At 45.5% G+C, this 13,138-nt stretch overlaps 1 protein-coding gene across 2 annotated transcripts; it reads right to left on the reverse strand.

The window, feature by feature from the left end:
- Positions 1 to 318: 318 nt before the first annotated feature.
- Bag1 (BAG cochaperone 1) lies at positions 319 to 12,895 on the reverse strand. Of its 2 annotated transcripts, none has more exons than NM_001106647.3 (7): positions 12,355 to 12,895; positions 10,566 to 10,694; positions 7,073 to 7,155; positions 4,927 to 5,040; positions 2,775 to 2,882; positions 875 to 937; positions 319 to 588 (listed from the first exon to the last, which is right to left on the reverse strand). In NM_001106647.3, the coding sequence occupies exons 1-7, from the start codon at positions 12,842 to 12,844 to the stop codon at positions 499 to 501; spliced, it is 1,077 nt and encodes a 358-aa protein (NP_001100117.2). In that variant the 5' UTR covers positions 12,845 to 12,895; the 3' UTR covers positions 319 to 498. Both variants share the same exon structure in this region, with proteins under 2 accessions (NP_001100117.2, NP_001243013.1).
- Positions 12,896 to 13,138: the final 243 nt, after the last annotated feature.

Here is a 13,138-nt window from a genome sequence, read left to right on the forward strand (position 1 = left end):
GGCAGTGGAGGATGGGGACAAGGTCTTTAAACTAACATCCAGTCAGATGTGTGGAATCAGATCATAGCAAAACAGCAAGCTACTCCAGCTGTCAAACTTCTATCCAACATTCCTACCTAGGTTCCACCTCCTGGTGGTTCTGACCTTCTACCTACAAATGAGGCCACAGGTCATGGATCTGAAGACAAGGGTGTCCTACAAGCCTGGAACCAGCTCAAGATGAACTCAAGCTGGTGACACATGGGCAAGGAGGCCTGTCCTAGAAAGGCAGCTGCTGCACGGCCCACAACCACACAGAGCCAGAATGAGAAACAGAAGTCTAGTTCAGGTTGCAAAGACAGTACTTTTTCATTGAGAACCGACGGAGGAGTAGGGAAGGGAAATTTACATTTGGCTAGTTGCCCCTGACAGCCATGGAGAAACAAGCAGCTTCTGTTCTAGGGAGGGCAGGGCTATGAAGCTGCTCTTCAGGCCAGTACAGCCCCTCTCTACTACACTTCATTCAGGCAGGGCCAAGTTTGTAGACTGCAGCCGCTCTGTCTCTTGGCAGATGTACTGCTCCACTGTATCACACTCTGCTAGGAACACCTGCACGACAGACACAGGCAGTGAAATTCAGGGCCCCCAGGACAAGCAGCCATTGCTCAGACAAGGTTCTTTCTTTAGCCATTCTGGGAAAGCTGTCGATTAGACTCTAAACAGTCTGTGCATGGAAGGTCACGGGCTCCCAGTCTGGACTCCAATTCAGGGGAGTGAGGGACAGCAAAACAAACGGCGATGGTTTTGACTTTGAGCTGGGCCAAAAATCCCTATAAAAAATAAATACGCACACCAGCATATAATGGACCTTGTCATGTAGTACCATATGACTCACCTGAACCTTTTTCACCAAATTCTTCCTTTTTAGCCTGCTGTCTTTAAAGTTTTCTGGTAGGACCTATGAAAGAAACAGTTGACACCGAACAGCTGACATCAGCAGTGACAATGACATGAGACATGGGAGGAAGATACACATGACACCGGAACAGGCCAGCAATGAGTGAGACGTGCATTTTCAGGCATCATCTCTCTAGGTCTGCATCTTAAGCGGCTCCATTCATGGCTCTGGTCCCTATGCCTGCTCCTTTCCTTGGCTTCAATGTCTGGACTGTAACCTAATTAGAAACACAGATTTTATGTTTTACGTTTCTTACATATGGATACTGCTATGCCAGGAACCTTCTGTTGTTCTGGTTTTTGTTGTTTTGTTTTGTTTTTTAGTTTGTTTAAAAAAAAAACAAACAAAAAAACATCAAAACCCTCTGCCAGAACAGAATTCCAAGACCAGAGAAATTCACTCATGAGAATGAAGTTTAAGAAAATTTGGGTCAATGCGTCAACAGCCTCCCAAGATCTGGGTGTGGTTAAAGTCTGTGGAAAAAACTAGCTCGGCAGCATCTACAGCCACTCGAGACTTGGGGAAACAAAGACCCATGTTTCCTAACCACAAGATCATAAACTTCTTGGGCTGCAGGCATGCACACACACGAACACACACACACACACACACACACACACACACACACACACAATCTCGTCACACTGGTGGGCTATAAATGCTTATAGATCAGAAAAGTCCTCGAATTCACCCAGAACCTAGCATGCTGCCCTTGTTTCCTCCCTGTTGTGATCAAACACTATCGGTGAGGCGAGGAGGGGTTTATCTGGCTTACACTTCTAGGTCATAGCCCACGATCAATGCAGTCAGAGTCGGACTTGAAGCAGACCATGGAGGACACTGCTTGCTGGCTCCCTCTGGCTCTTTTTAAGCTACTATGTAGATTTTGGGAATCAAATCCAGGTTCTCTGGAAGAGCAACCACTGAGCCATCTCTCTGGCTCAAAGCTAACTTTCTTTTTTCTTTTCTTTTTTTTTTTTTAAGTTTTATTCTCTTGAGTTATATTTGAGTCCAGGACTCACTTTGAGATAATTCTTTTTTTTTCTTTTTTAAGTATTTTATTTATTGATTGATTTACTTACTTGTTTATTTATTAATATTTATTTATTATATATGAGTACACTGTAGCTATCTTCAGACACACTAGCAGAGGGCATCAGACCCCATTACAGATGGTTGTGAGCCACCATGTGGTTGCTGGGAATTGAACTCAGGACCTCTGGAAGAGCAATCAGTGCTCTTAACCACTGAGCCATCTCTCCAGCCCAAAGCTAGCTTTCTTATACCACCCAGGCCCACCTACCTGCCTAGGAGGATGCAGCTCATAGTGGACTATGTCAATTACTAGAACAAGCTTGCCCCAGTGTGCCCATAGGTCACGCTGATCTGGGTAATCCCTCAATTAAGATGTATTTCTTAGATACTCTAGGCTGTCCTGGGTTGACAGTTAAAGCTAACTAGGACACACAGTGCCTGGCACATAACAGTAGATGTTTTACATCCCTGAGTAACAGATTTGCCCAGGTAACTCAAGTGTAATAGTGTAATACTGATAGAATGAAATAGATTGAAATACTGCCACTAAAGACTAGTACCTCTGGGGCTGGAAAGATGACATAGTTTAAGAGCACCGACTGCTCTTCCAGAGGTCTTGAGTTCAATTTCTATCAACCGCATGGTGGCTCACAACCATCTATAATGAGATCTGGTGCCCTCTTCTGGCCTGCAGGCATACATGCAGGCAGAATGCTGTATACGTAAAAAAAAAAAAAAAAAAAAAAAAAAGTTAAAATAAATAAATAAAAGGCTAGTACCTCTGAGCTGAATATTTACTTACCATTGTGTCAATCTCCTCCAAGATCTTCATGAATTGCTCAATTGTGGCCTTTATTTTCCTATCAAGTCTGCAGAGAGCCTCCGCTTGTAATTCCTTAGCCAGAAAACCCTGAGAAGGAATAAGGCACTATTGCAAGTGTTTGGGACTCCTGGGAAACCATGCCAATAGACAGGTGAAGCAACCAGAGTTCACCTCCGACCTAAGAAGCCAGGCTGAATCTCAGACCTTCTTCCCTTGGGAAAACTAGAAATGCTAGCCTTGGCCAGTCTAAGAATCCTACCGGGGTGCAAACTGCTCTTTTTCATGCAGTCCACTGGGGCTCTGAATGCCTCCTGAGGAACTACGGTGCAGCCTTCAACATGAGTGCATACATGCACATACGGAGCAGACATTAAGAGAACAGACTGGAATGCTGGGCATGGGGCATCGAAGGTTGGCACGAGGTGTCTGTCAAACACTGTGTGGTGGTTTGAATAAAAATGACCCCCATATATTTGGATGCTCAGACATTAGGCTTAGTCATTAGTGCTACTTGACAAGAATCAGGAGGTGTAGCCTTGTGGGAGGGAGTGTGTCACTGGTGGTTGCCTTTGTGGTTTCAAAAGCTCAAGCCAGGCCCAGTCTCTCTCTCTAACTGCTGCCCGTGGATTGAAATGTAGAGCTCTCAGCTACCTCTCCAGCAACACGTCTGCTTGCATGACACCATGCCTCCTGACATGATGACAACAGACGAGACCTCTGAACTGTAAGCCAGCCCCAGTCAAATGCTTTCTTCTTTTAAGAGTTGCTGTGGCCGTGGTGTCCCTTTACAGCAATAGGACACTGACTAAGACTCTGTCTAATTTTTGTTGAGACAGAATCTTTTACTGAATCTGGAACTTGCCCAATTTGGCTAGACTGCTTGGGCAGTGAGTGGCAGGGATCCAATCCTCCGGTCTTTGCCTCCCAGCACTGGGATTATACAGTGTGCCATCAGTCCAATTTCTACATTCTACATGATGCTGGGACTCTGAACATACCCCCAGCTTTGGCTTAAGAGCTTAAGCGAGTTACTTAATCTTGTCATGTCTCACTGTTCTCGGAGATGAGGGAGCACAGGTAGACAGATAACAGAGAATGACACTGTTGTTTTAGCTTTGCTTTGAGACAGGATCTCATGTAGTATAAGCCAGTCTCCAACTCACTGCATTGTCAATGCTGCCCTTGAACTCCTGATCCCCATCTCTCCATCTGAGGAGAGCTGGGATACAGGTGTGCAAAACCACACCTGGTTCAAGCAGCACTTATTGTCATTACCCGTCCTCTGTTCATTCGCATCTCTTTGCCTAATGCTCTGTTAGCTGGCAGCAGAGTAGAAAGGCAGGAATTTCTGAAGATGGCTATCGAACCGGAGTGACAAATGCATATTTGACAACACACAGCAAGAAGTTCAAACATTACTCAGAAATCCAAACTCAATTCTATCCAAAACAATCACAACTACTCAAAAAACACTTGCGTCCAAGGGCACGCAAAGCAGCAGCACATGTAAGGGAAAAAATTAGGTAAAACAGAGAACAGAGACTAGGTTAAGTAAATCATGATGTATTCACATGCAGTAAAATATGGCTATTTTCAACGACAGAGGAAAATGTTAATTTTTCATCAGTAAAAGAATAATTTACCAACTGTACAACATATTAAATAGGATGAGAAATACTTTTCAGAGTAATGGCATCTCTGGGTGACACGTTCATACCTGCACACAAGAAGCACAGTGAGAGCACAGTTTAGGGGTGAAAGGCCTCGGTTTGAATCTATCTATATACACATTTAAAACGTTTGCGCAAGCCTCCCACATTAACTTCAGAATTTAAACCCCAAACTGGTCTGGAGAGACAGTTCGGTGATTAGGAATGTGAGCTGCTCTACCTGCTTACCTGAGTTCTGATCGCAGCATCCACACAGAGGCTCACAACCTCAGATAACTCCGGCTCTGGGGGAATCTGAGATCTCTGGTGGCCCTGGCCATCAGCGACACATGCACATACTCCCACACAGACTCAGACGCAGACACACACATAATACATAATAAAAATGAAGTAAGCTGGTTTTTAAAAAGCCAGCCAGGCAACAATACCATAGCGCTCTATCCCCAGACTAGGGAAGTCACCTGCTGGATGTCAGAAAGCTCTTTATTCAACTCTTCCAGGTGGTTAGCTGTCTTCTCCACAGATACCTCCAAGTCCTTCAGCTTTTTCAACTCAGCCTCTTCTTCTGGATTGCTCTAACACAAAGGATAAAATTCGGTCGGTAATTGCTCACCTAAAAAGACTGAGTCAACCTCTCGTGCTTCTTGCTTGGAAAGCATGTCAAAGGGTTAGACACCACGATTCCTATCTGTAAAGCCGAGCGTCAAGAAGGAAGGAGGGGTTGGGGATTTAGCTCAGTGGTAGAGCGCTTGCCTAGGAAGCGCAAGGCCCTGGGTTCGGTCCCCAGCTCCAGAAAAAAAAGAACCAAAAAAAAAAAAAGAAGGAAGGAAGGTGTCAAGCGAACATCGTAGTGAGAATCCTGAGGACGTATGCTCAGAGAATGGAGCCAATCCAAGTGTCAGGTTCAGCCTCAGCCCTGTGCTGACCCCAACCCCAACAGCTAGGTCAGAATGTAAGCACGGACTACAGAGAACTCACTGCTCTTCCAGAGGATCTGGGTCCAGTTTTTGGCACCCACACAGAGGCTTACAATCTTTTGTAACTTCAGTTCAAGCATATCCTACCCTTCTTATGGCCACCACGGGCATCAATCAGGCAAGCCCATAGTGCAGTCACACAGATGCAGGCAAAATACTAGAATACACGAAATAGGATAAATACATCTTTAACACAGTAGAGTGTAAGTAAGTTCAAGAGAATACCGCTAAGGTGTCCAGAATGGGAAGACAGAATTCAACTCGTCCTTTGTTTTGTCTTGAGACAAGATCCCACTACCTAGTCTCATTCTTCCTACCTCAGCTTCCTAAATGTTGAGATTACAGTGTGCTTCCATGCCCAGCAGTATGACATTTTTTTTTTCCCAAACAGTGCAGGGTGGCCTCAAGAATACTGTGTAATGGGAGGACGACCTTGAATTCCTGACCCAACTGCCTCTACCTTCCCTATGGTAGAGCTACAGCCATGTGCCACCAGGTTTGGCTCACGACTATCTTCTTTTAAATGTAAATGTCACCCTTCAGTTGGATTCTCCTATTTAACACGATAGTAACAGTGACAACATTTTTCCTGAATGCTCTTGGTATGCCAGGTACTGTGCTTAAAATGTTACCTCTGCTACTTGGTTTTTAAGCTTTACCATAACCCTAAGAGGCAGGAACTGTTTCATAGATGACACTGGGCCTTAATGTAGTAAAGTGACCTAAGGTCCCAATGCCCAATCAGGGGAATGGACTAGAACTCAGCTGTGGACTCCCTGACCCTAACCAGTTCCAACAGAAACTACCACAGCACACCAAACCGAGACCATGGGTACTGCCTTCTGCCCGTATTGTTTGCCTGACCCTTCAGCAAACATTTACAACATTATTCTTTCTCTCGCCGGCAGCTAGGGCCAGCAGCTTCCTGCTTTGTTATGCTCCCCGAAACTCTCCATTCTTGTTTGTGGCCTAATCCCAAGCCCAGCCTCCGGGAGGCTCCAAGATGAGACACTCATTGCTTCCAGTTAGCTCATTCTCACCTTCAATCTACTCAGCCGCCTCACCTCACGATGTAAGAGACCTCCTCAAGTTCAGCAGCACCCCTGTGTCACAATGCAGGGCTGGGCACAGTGGCCATCACCTCAGGGGCTAGAGCCTCACCTGTCACCAACTAACTCTTTCTCTTGCCCCCTTAGTTCTTCAGTCTGAACCTTTCCACTCAGAGAGGGTTTTCTTCTCATAGATTTTAGTAAAAGGAAGGCAAGCTCCTAAAAACTTGAACAAGAGATACTTGTGGGATCTACACCTTTAACCAAAAGCTCTCTTGAAAATTTTAAGTCAAGCCTGTTTCTGGCACATTTTAACTAGAGGGGAGGAGTCACCAAATACAAAAGCCATGCCACTGAGGCAGCACAGTGGTTCCTAACTCCTGGAGAAAGAGAGCCTATACAGCAGAACAGAAACATGCAAATAATGCTACAACCAAACTGGTAATCCCATCAGACATTATGTAATGAGGTGTGCCCTCAACGCTGAATCCCGGTAACCAATCCGATCTTCGATACAGAAACATGCATTTAAGACTTTAGTCACTCAATTATAAAGAGTTTTGATGGAAAAAGCAATTTACCTTTTCACCAATTAACATGACTCGGCAACCATTTTGCATTCCAAGTGCTGACAAGGGTGTTTCCATTTCTTTCAGAGATTTGCCTGAAAACAAAAGGGGGTGGGGGTGGGAAACATGACAAATTGTAACATGTGTACAAGACTGAAAATAGACGAGCCAACACACAAGAAAGAGGTGGGACTAAAGCCTTACCCCTGGCAGTGTTGCTATTGGCTGTGGGGAAGAGTCAATTACTTTTGAGAGTGTGACCTCTGACAGGTCTTCCTCATTCCAGGGCATATCCTGCACAAACTGGACTCAAAATGGCGGAGGGGAGATGTAAGCAAGGACGTGAATATGATAAAACATTGTGTAAAATTCTCACAAAACGAACATAAATATTATATAAAGACAGAAATAAAAATCTAAGAGGGGCTGGAGAGATGGCTCAATGGTTAGGAGCAGTGGCTGCTCTTCCAGACAAACCAGAAAACAGGGCACACCCACTCTGAGCCCTTAGGAGGCAGAGGCACAAAGATCTCTTTGAATTCAAGTCTAGAATGATCTGCAGACCGAAACCAAGTTCCAGGCTAGAGAAAACAACAGAATAAGACTATATCTCAAAAACAACCAAAACCAAGAAGCCAAACAAGCCACATCATGTCTGCTCGCAAGAAGAGGGTAAATTTGATGTTAGCGGCAAACGCATTTAATCCCAGCTCTCAGAAAGCAGAGACAGAGGCAGTCGGATGGGAGTTCAAAGCCAGCCTATGAGTTAGTTCCGGGACAGCGAAGACTACACAGAGAAACCCTGGCTTGAAAAGCCAAAACGAAAACAAAAAACAAAAAACAAACAAAAAAAGCAAGACAAAACAGAACGATAAATTGAAAAAAAATTTTTTTGTTGTTTTTGGAAACTGACTTTATCTGATAATGTCATTTCTAGATATTTATCCTAAAAAATAATTGAAAATATTCCTATATAATAGTTCATAAAAAATCGTACTCAGGAACAAAAAATTAGTATAATTCACATAGCAGATAAATTTCTTTAAAACGTTTTATTGCTATTTTACGTTTACGGGTATTTTGCCTGAATGTATGTCTGTGTATCATGTGTGTGCTTGGTGCCAGTGGAGATCAGATCCTTTGGAACTGGAGCTACTGACTGGTTTAGAGCCTCTGTGTGGGTGCTGGGAATTGGACCTGGGTCCTTTGGAAGAGGAGCCAGTGTTCATAACTACAAAAGCCATCTCTTTAGCCCCTAAAGTTTTTATTTTAAATTTATTTTAACTATGTATGTGTGTGTGTGATGTTATTTCTCCAGCCCTAATATAACTTCTGTATATGATTTTGTAGTCACGAAAGCACCTTTTTTGTCCTTAGGATACTTTAGTGAGTGCGGGTGAACTCAATGTTGTGAAGAGGAAAATGTGAAGCACATGGCTGAGGAGAGAGCCTCGAGGTTTGGTTCTTGCCCAGCATGTTTGATTGACCCACAGTACCATGAAAAAACTAATAAGGAGGGGCTGGAGAGATGGCTCAGCGGTTAAGAGCACCCGACTGCTCTTTCAGAGGTCATGAGTTCAATTCCCAGCAACCACATGGTGGCTCACAACCATCTGTAAAGAGATCCGATGCCCTCTTCTGGTGTATCTGAAGACAGCTACAGTGTACTTATATATAATAAATAAATAAATCTTTAAAAAAAAAAGAACTAATAAGGAGCTTTATTCAGAAGAACATTTTTTTTCTTTTTTCTTTTTTTCGGAGCTGGGGACCGAACCCAGGGACTTGCGCTTGCTAGGCAAGCGCTCTACCACTGTGCTAAATCCCCAACCCCTCAGAAGAACATTTTCTTCTTTCGCTTTTCTATTTCGAAACTTGAGCTTCGCTTCTTTCCTTTCTCCTTCCTTCTCCTTTCCCTCCATGCTTCCCCACTCCCTTCTCTCTGACAGAGCCTGACTCTATTGCCCCAGTTGGCATGGAGCTGGTCTTAGTTTCCAGAATCCTGGGGTTATGGGCGTGTGCTGCAACACTCAGTTTTGAAAGGTAAAATTCAAATTCGGGAATTGAATGTTTCAAAAAGAAAAAGACACAGGGCCTGACAGTGTATATTACACAGCCAGTTCCAAGACAGCTTGGGCTGTAAGAACCCACCACTCTCCCACCCAGGAAAAAAAAGGCAAAGATCTATATAGTACGAAATACAACTAAAAATGCTATAACTCCAGTCAAAAGCTCTACCACTGCCATAATGCTTGTTATTAAATTCTTTACAGTGACGGAAACCTAACGAGATGGATCCAGGCCTATCACGAGCCAAAATACTGGGTTCCTATGGTAGTAAGAAGGCAGAAGCTAGGTGGGGAGGAGCCAGTGCCTCAGCACCATTGACATCATTTGATGTACTCTGCCCATCCGGGCTCCCACTCCATTTGCTTGAAACCTCTCTAATCAGCACAGTGACAAGTACCAGCAACAGCAGGATCTCTGTTATCATACAACAGAAATTGAACAGTAGGCAACTTCACAGTAACTTCAACGCTCCTGCAGAAGTAGTAGGAAACACATGAACATACAATGAAGAAAGGATTCTAGCCAGAGAAAACTGTCCATATATTTCCTCAAAAATCTTGACAATTAGGCTGGGGAGATGGCTCATTGGTTAAGACTGTTTTTCCAGAGGTCCTGAGTTCAATTTCCAGCAACCGCATGGTGTCTCACAGCCACCTGTAATGAGATCCGATGCCCTCTTCTGGTACATCTGAGAACAGCTACAGTGCACTCATAAATTATTTTTCTAAAAAAATCTTGACAATTCTGTCGCCATGTTACTTCGGATCTGATGTTCATCCAGATTTTGCAAAGTCTAGTGTAGAGTAGTTCCTTAACAAGTTGAACAGACAAATGAAAGAAAACGGTTCTGGTTTGAACACTGGAAGACAGGGGCTGGAGAAATGGCTCAGTGGTTAAGAGCACTTGCTGCTCTTGCAGAGGACCAGGCTCCAGCACTCACATGGTGGCTCAGAACCCTCTAGAATCCTAGTTCCAGAGGAGCTGACATCCTCTCCCAGTCTTCCTGGACACGGCACACACGGTACACAGACACGTAAGCAGGCAAAACATTCACTCACACACATTAAACTGAAAGTCACCATCAGGTTTAAAAGCAGTTTAAAAATCCGCCCTTTGGGGCTGGGGATTTAGCTCAGTGGTAGAGCGCTTGCCTAGGAAGCACAAGGCCCTGGGTTCGGTCCCCAGCTCCGAAAAAAAAGAACCAAAAAAAAAAAAAAAAAAAATCCGCCCTTTGCAGGAAGGGACTTTAACCCCAGCACTCCCAGAAGCAGAGGCAGGAGGATCCCTGAGAGTTCAAGGCCAGCCTAGTCTACAGATTGAGTTCTAGGACAGCCAGGGCTACACAGAGCAACACTGTCATGAAAAAAACTAATAAATAAAATAAAATAAAAAAGTTCTTTAGCCATAAGTACTCAAGATGAATGAGAACACCTACCCTTAAATATGAGCTTCTGAAAAGGTAGTGGAACTCCTGTGGCCTCTTCAACAAGCTGAGCCAGGTCTTGGACAATTGGCTCACTGTTACCTTGCTGTGGGGTAACAAGAAGGTCATACCTCTCATTGCCTGGAGAAAGAAAAGCATTCAGTGAAGACAGCTCTTTCCCATAAGCCTAAATATAAGCTGCTGCTTTCTTATGGAGCTGAGGACTGAATTCAGCCAGGCAGAAGATGCTGATCACATGTCCAGAAGCATATACTGGGAATCGGCACGCTCTACCAAAAAGACCTGACTCTGGAGGGGAGAGCTTGGTTGTGCTCAGAGTCCAAGCGTTGTCAGGTTACCCAAGTTAGGGTCACACTTGCCTCTACCCATAGACTACCTATTACAAAGCTTGTCTTTGTGACCTTCCTGAGGGTTTGCTTCCTCTAACATAAAAATGCTATTTCAATGATGGCTGACTCCTTAAGCAACTATACACAATAAACTGTACAAGACTCGTTCTGTGCACAATCTCAAAACACTCAGGACACTGTTATAAAGCAGCAATGAGTCTAATTAAGACTCTCTCGGGGAAACCTTCAACCGTTGAGCTGTTGAGTCAGAATTTGACCTCAGCATCCAGCTGGTTCCAAAGCCCACACTTTTCCATCACAAGTTGCCTGCCTCCTGTGGCCTGGCTGTCCTATTGTCTCTGTGGCATTAGTCTTGTTTACCCTGATGTCACCAGCAAGGGGCTGTTTTCCTCCAAGTCTTTCATAGTGGGCACACCTAAGTACAACATAGTTAATGCTCAGTAAAGATAAGTGAATGAAACCAATCAAATGACAGAGGGCTTTTTTGTTTTGTTTTGTTTTGTTTTGAATTGTTTACCAATTCTTTCTAAGTAAGTGGAGTGCAAGTCTACCTTTAGACTGCTCTCCTTGACAGTCAAGGGTCAGAAGGAGCCCTAGTTCTCTAGCTGTGCTTCACAGACCAGAAATCAAGAGGCTTGGGCTGGAGAGATAGCTCAGTGATTAAGAGCACTGACTGCTCTCTTCCAGAGGTCCTGAGTTCAAATCCCAGCAACCACATGATGGCTCACAACCACCTGTAATGAGATCTGGTGCCCTCTTCTGGTGTGTCTGAAGACAGCCACAGTGTACTTATATATAATAAGTAAGTAAATCTTAAAAAAAAAGAAAAGAAATCGAGAGAGAGAAAGAGAGACAGAGAGAGAGACAGAGAGAGAGAGAGAGAGAGAGAGAGAGAGAGAGAGAGAGAGAGAAACAGAGAGAGAGTGTGCTAGCTCATCTCAAACTGCTGGATATAGAACCACGGTTTAATGGCAAAGTTTGTTAGTCTTTCCTGACTGACTCTAAGGAAATCTCAAGGTTTCAGCTTTCTCGTGTACTTCCCAAAGTTTTTAGTTCTGTGTTGATTTAGCCAGGTGTCCAGAAAATAACTCTTGGACTCGTGGCCCATTGAACCTGTGGTTCTATGACAGCCGGATCCAGCACCAAGTTTGTACTCTCTACAGGAATGGATGTCCGGAACCACTTAAGTTCTACACACAAGAAGGCCTAATACGAGCCTGACACAAAGACTCGCGATTACTCACACACTGAACTTTACTTCCATTTAGAGGATCCAATAAGTGTCCTAGGACATAACAAACCGGCCACACTGAAATATGTCCTGACACCAGCCTTAAGCCAAAACATTCCCATGTTTTCTTTCCCCAGGACTACACGTGGCCAAACCCACAGATCCCAATCCGATCTACGGAACCCTCCTTGGCGCTCACTGTGGGTGACGACCACGCTGAGTGTGGGTGGTTCCATTTCCTCCGTCTGGACCATCTCCTCGGTCTGGGCCATGTTCTCGGTCTGGGTCACCTCTTCCGCTACCGTAATCTCCTCGGTCTGGGTCGCCTCCTCGATCGTGGTCACCTCCTCTACTTGGGTCGCCTCCTGGGTCCCGGTCACTTTCTTGCTGCGGGTCAACTTCTTACTTCTAGTCAACTCCTTGCTGTGAGCTACCTTCTCGCTCTGAGAAGAGCGGGGCCGGACTTTCTTCTTCACCCGCGGCTTGCAAGCGCCGGAGGCGGCGCCCCTGGTGGATCGGTCATGCCCGCTGGCTGCACTGCGGACAGATGAACGCTGAGAGGGAGGCAAGCCACGCTCGGCCCGGGACTCCGACTGGCGCGTCTCCCGGGCCGACCGAGGGGCGCGCAGCCGGGGTCCCAGCGGCTCCTGGTCGCCTCGCGGTCGCCGCGCGCCGCCGCGATCCGCCAGGCCCGCGTTTGTTCACGGAGCAGCGGAGGCAACGGGGCGCGCAGTCTTGCAACCCCGCCCCACTACTCACCAGTTCCGCCCCATCTACTCGCCACGCCCTCGGAATGACTCCTGCTTCAGGCCCCGCCCTATCCGCCCAGCCGCGTCTAAGCCCCACCCACTCCGCCAAGGCACCGCCCTATCCTTCCTCATAAGCCCCACCTCCAGAAGTCTTTCCACCTCTCCCAGAGCTCCGCGCTCCTTCTCCGGAAGGAGGAGCTGAAAACCCGGAAAAAGGATCGGGAAACTCCAGCG

The sequence above is a fragment of the Rattus norvegicus genome, chromosome 5 (assembly GCF_021556685.1).
Source record: "Rattus norvegicus strain SHRSP/BbbUtx chromosome 5, alternate assembly SHRSP_T2T, whole genome shotgun sequence".
NCBI lineage: Eukaryota > Metazoa > Chordata > Mammalia > Rodentia > Muridae > Rattus > Rattus norvegicus.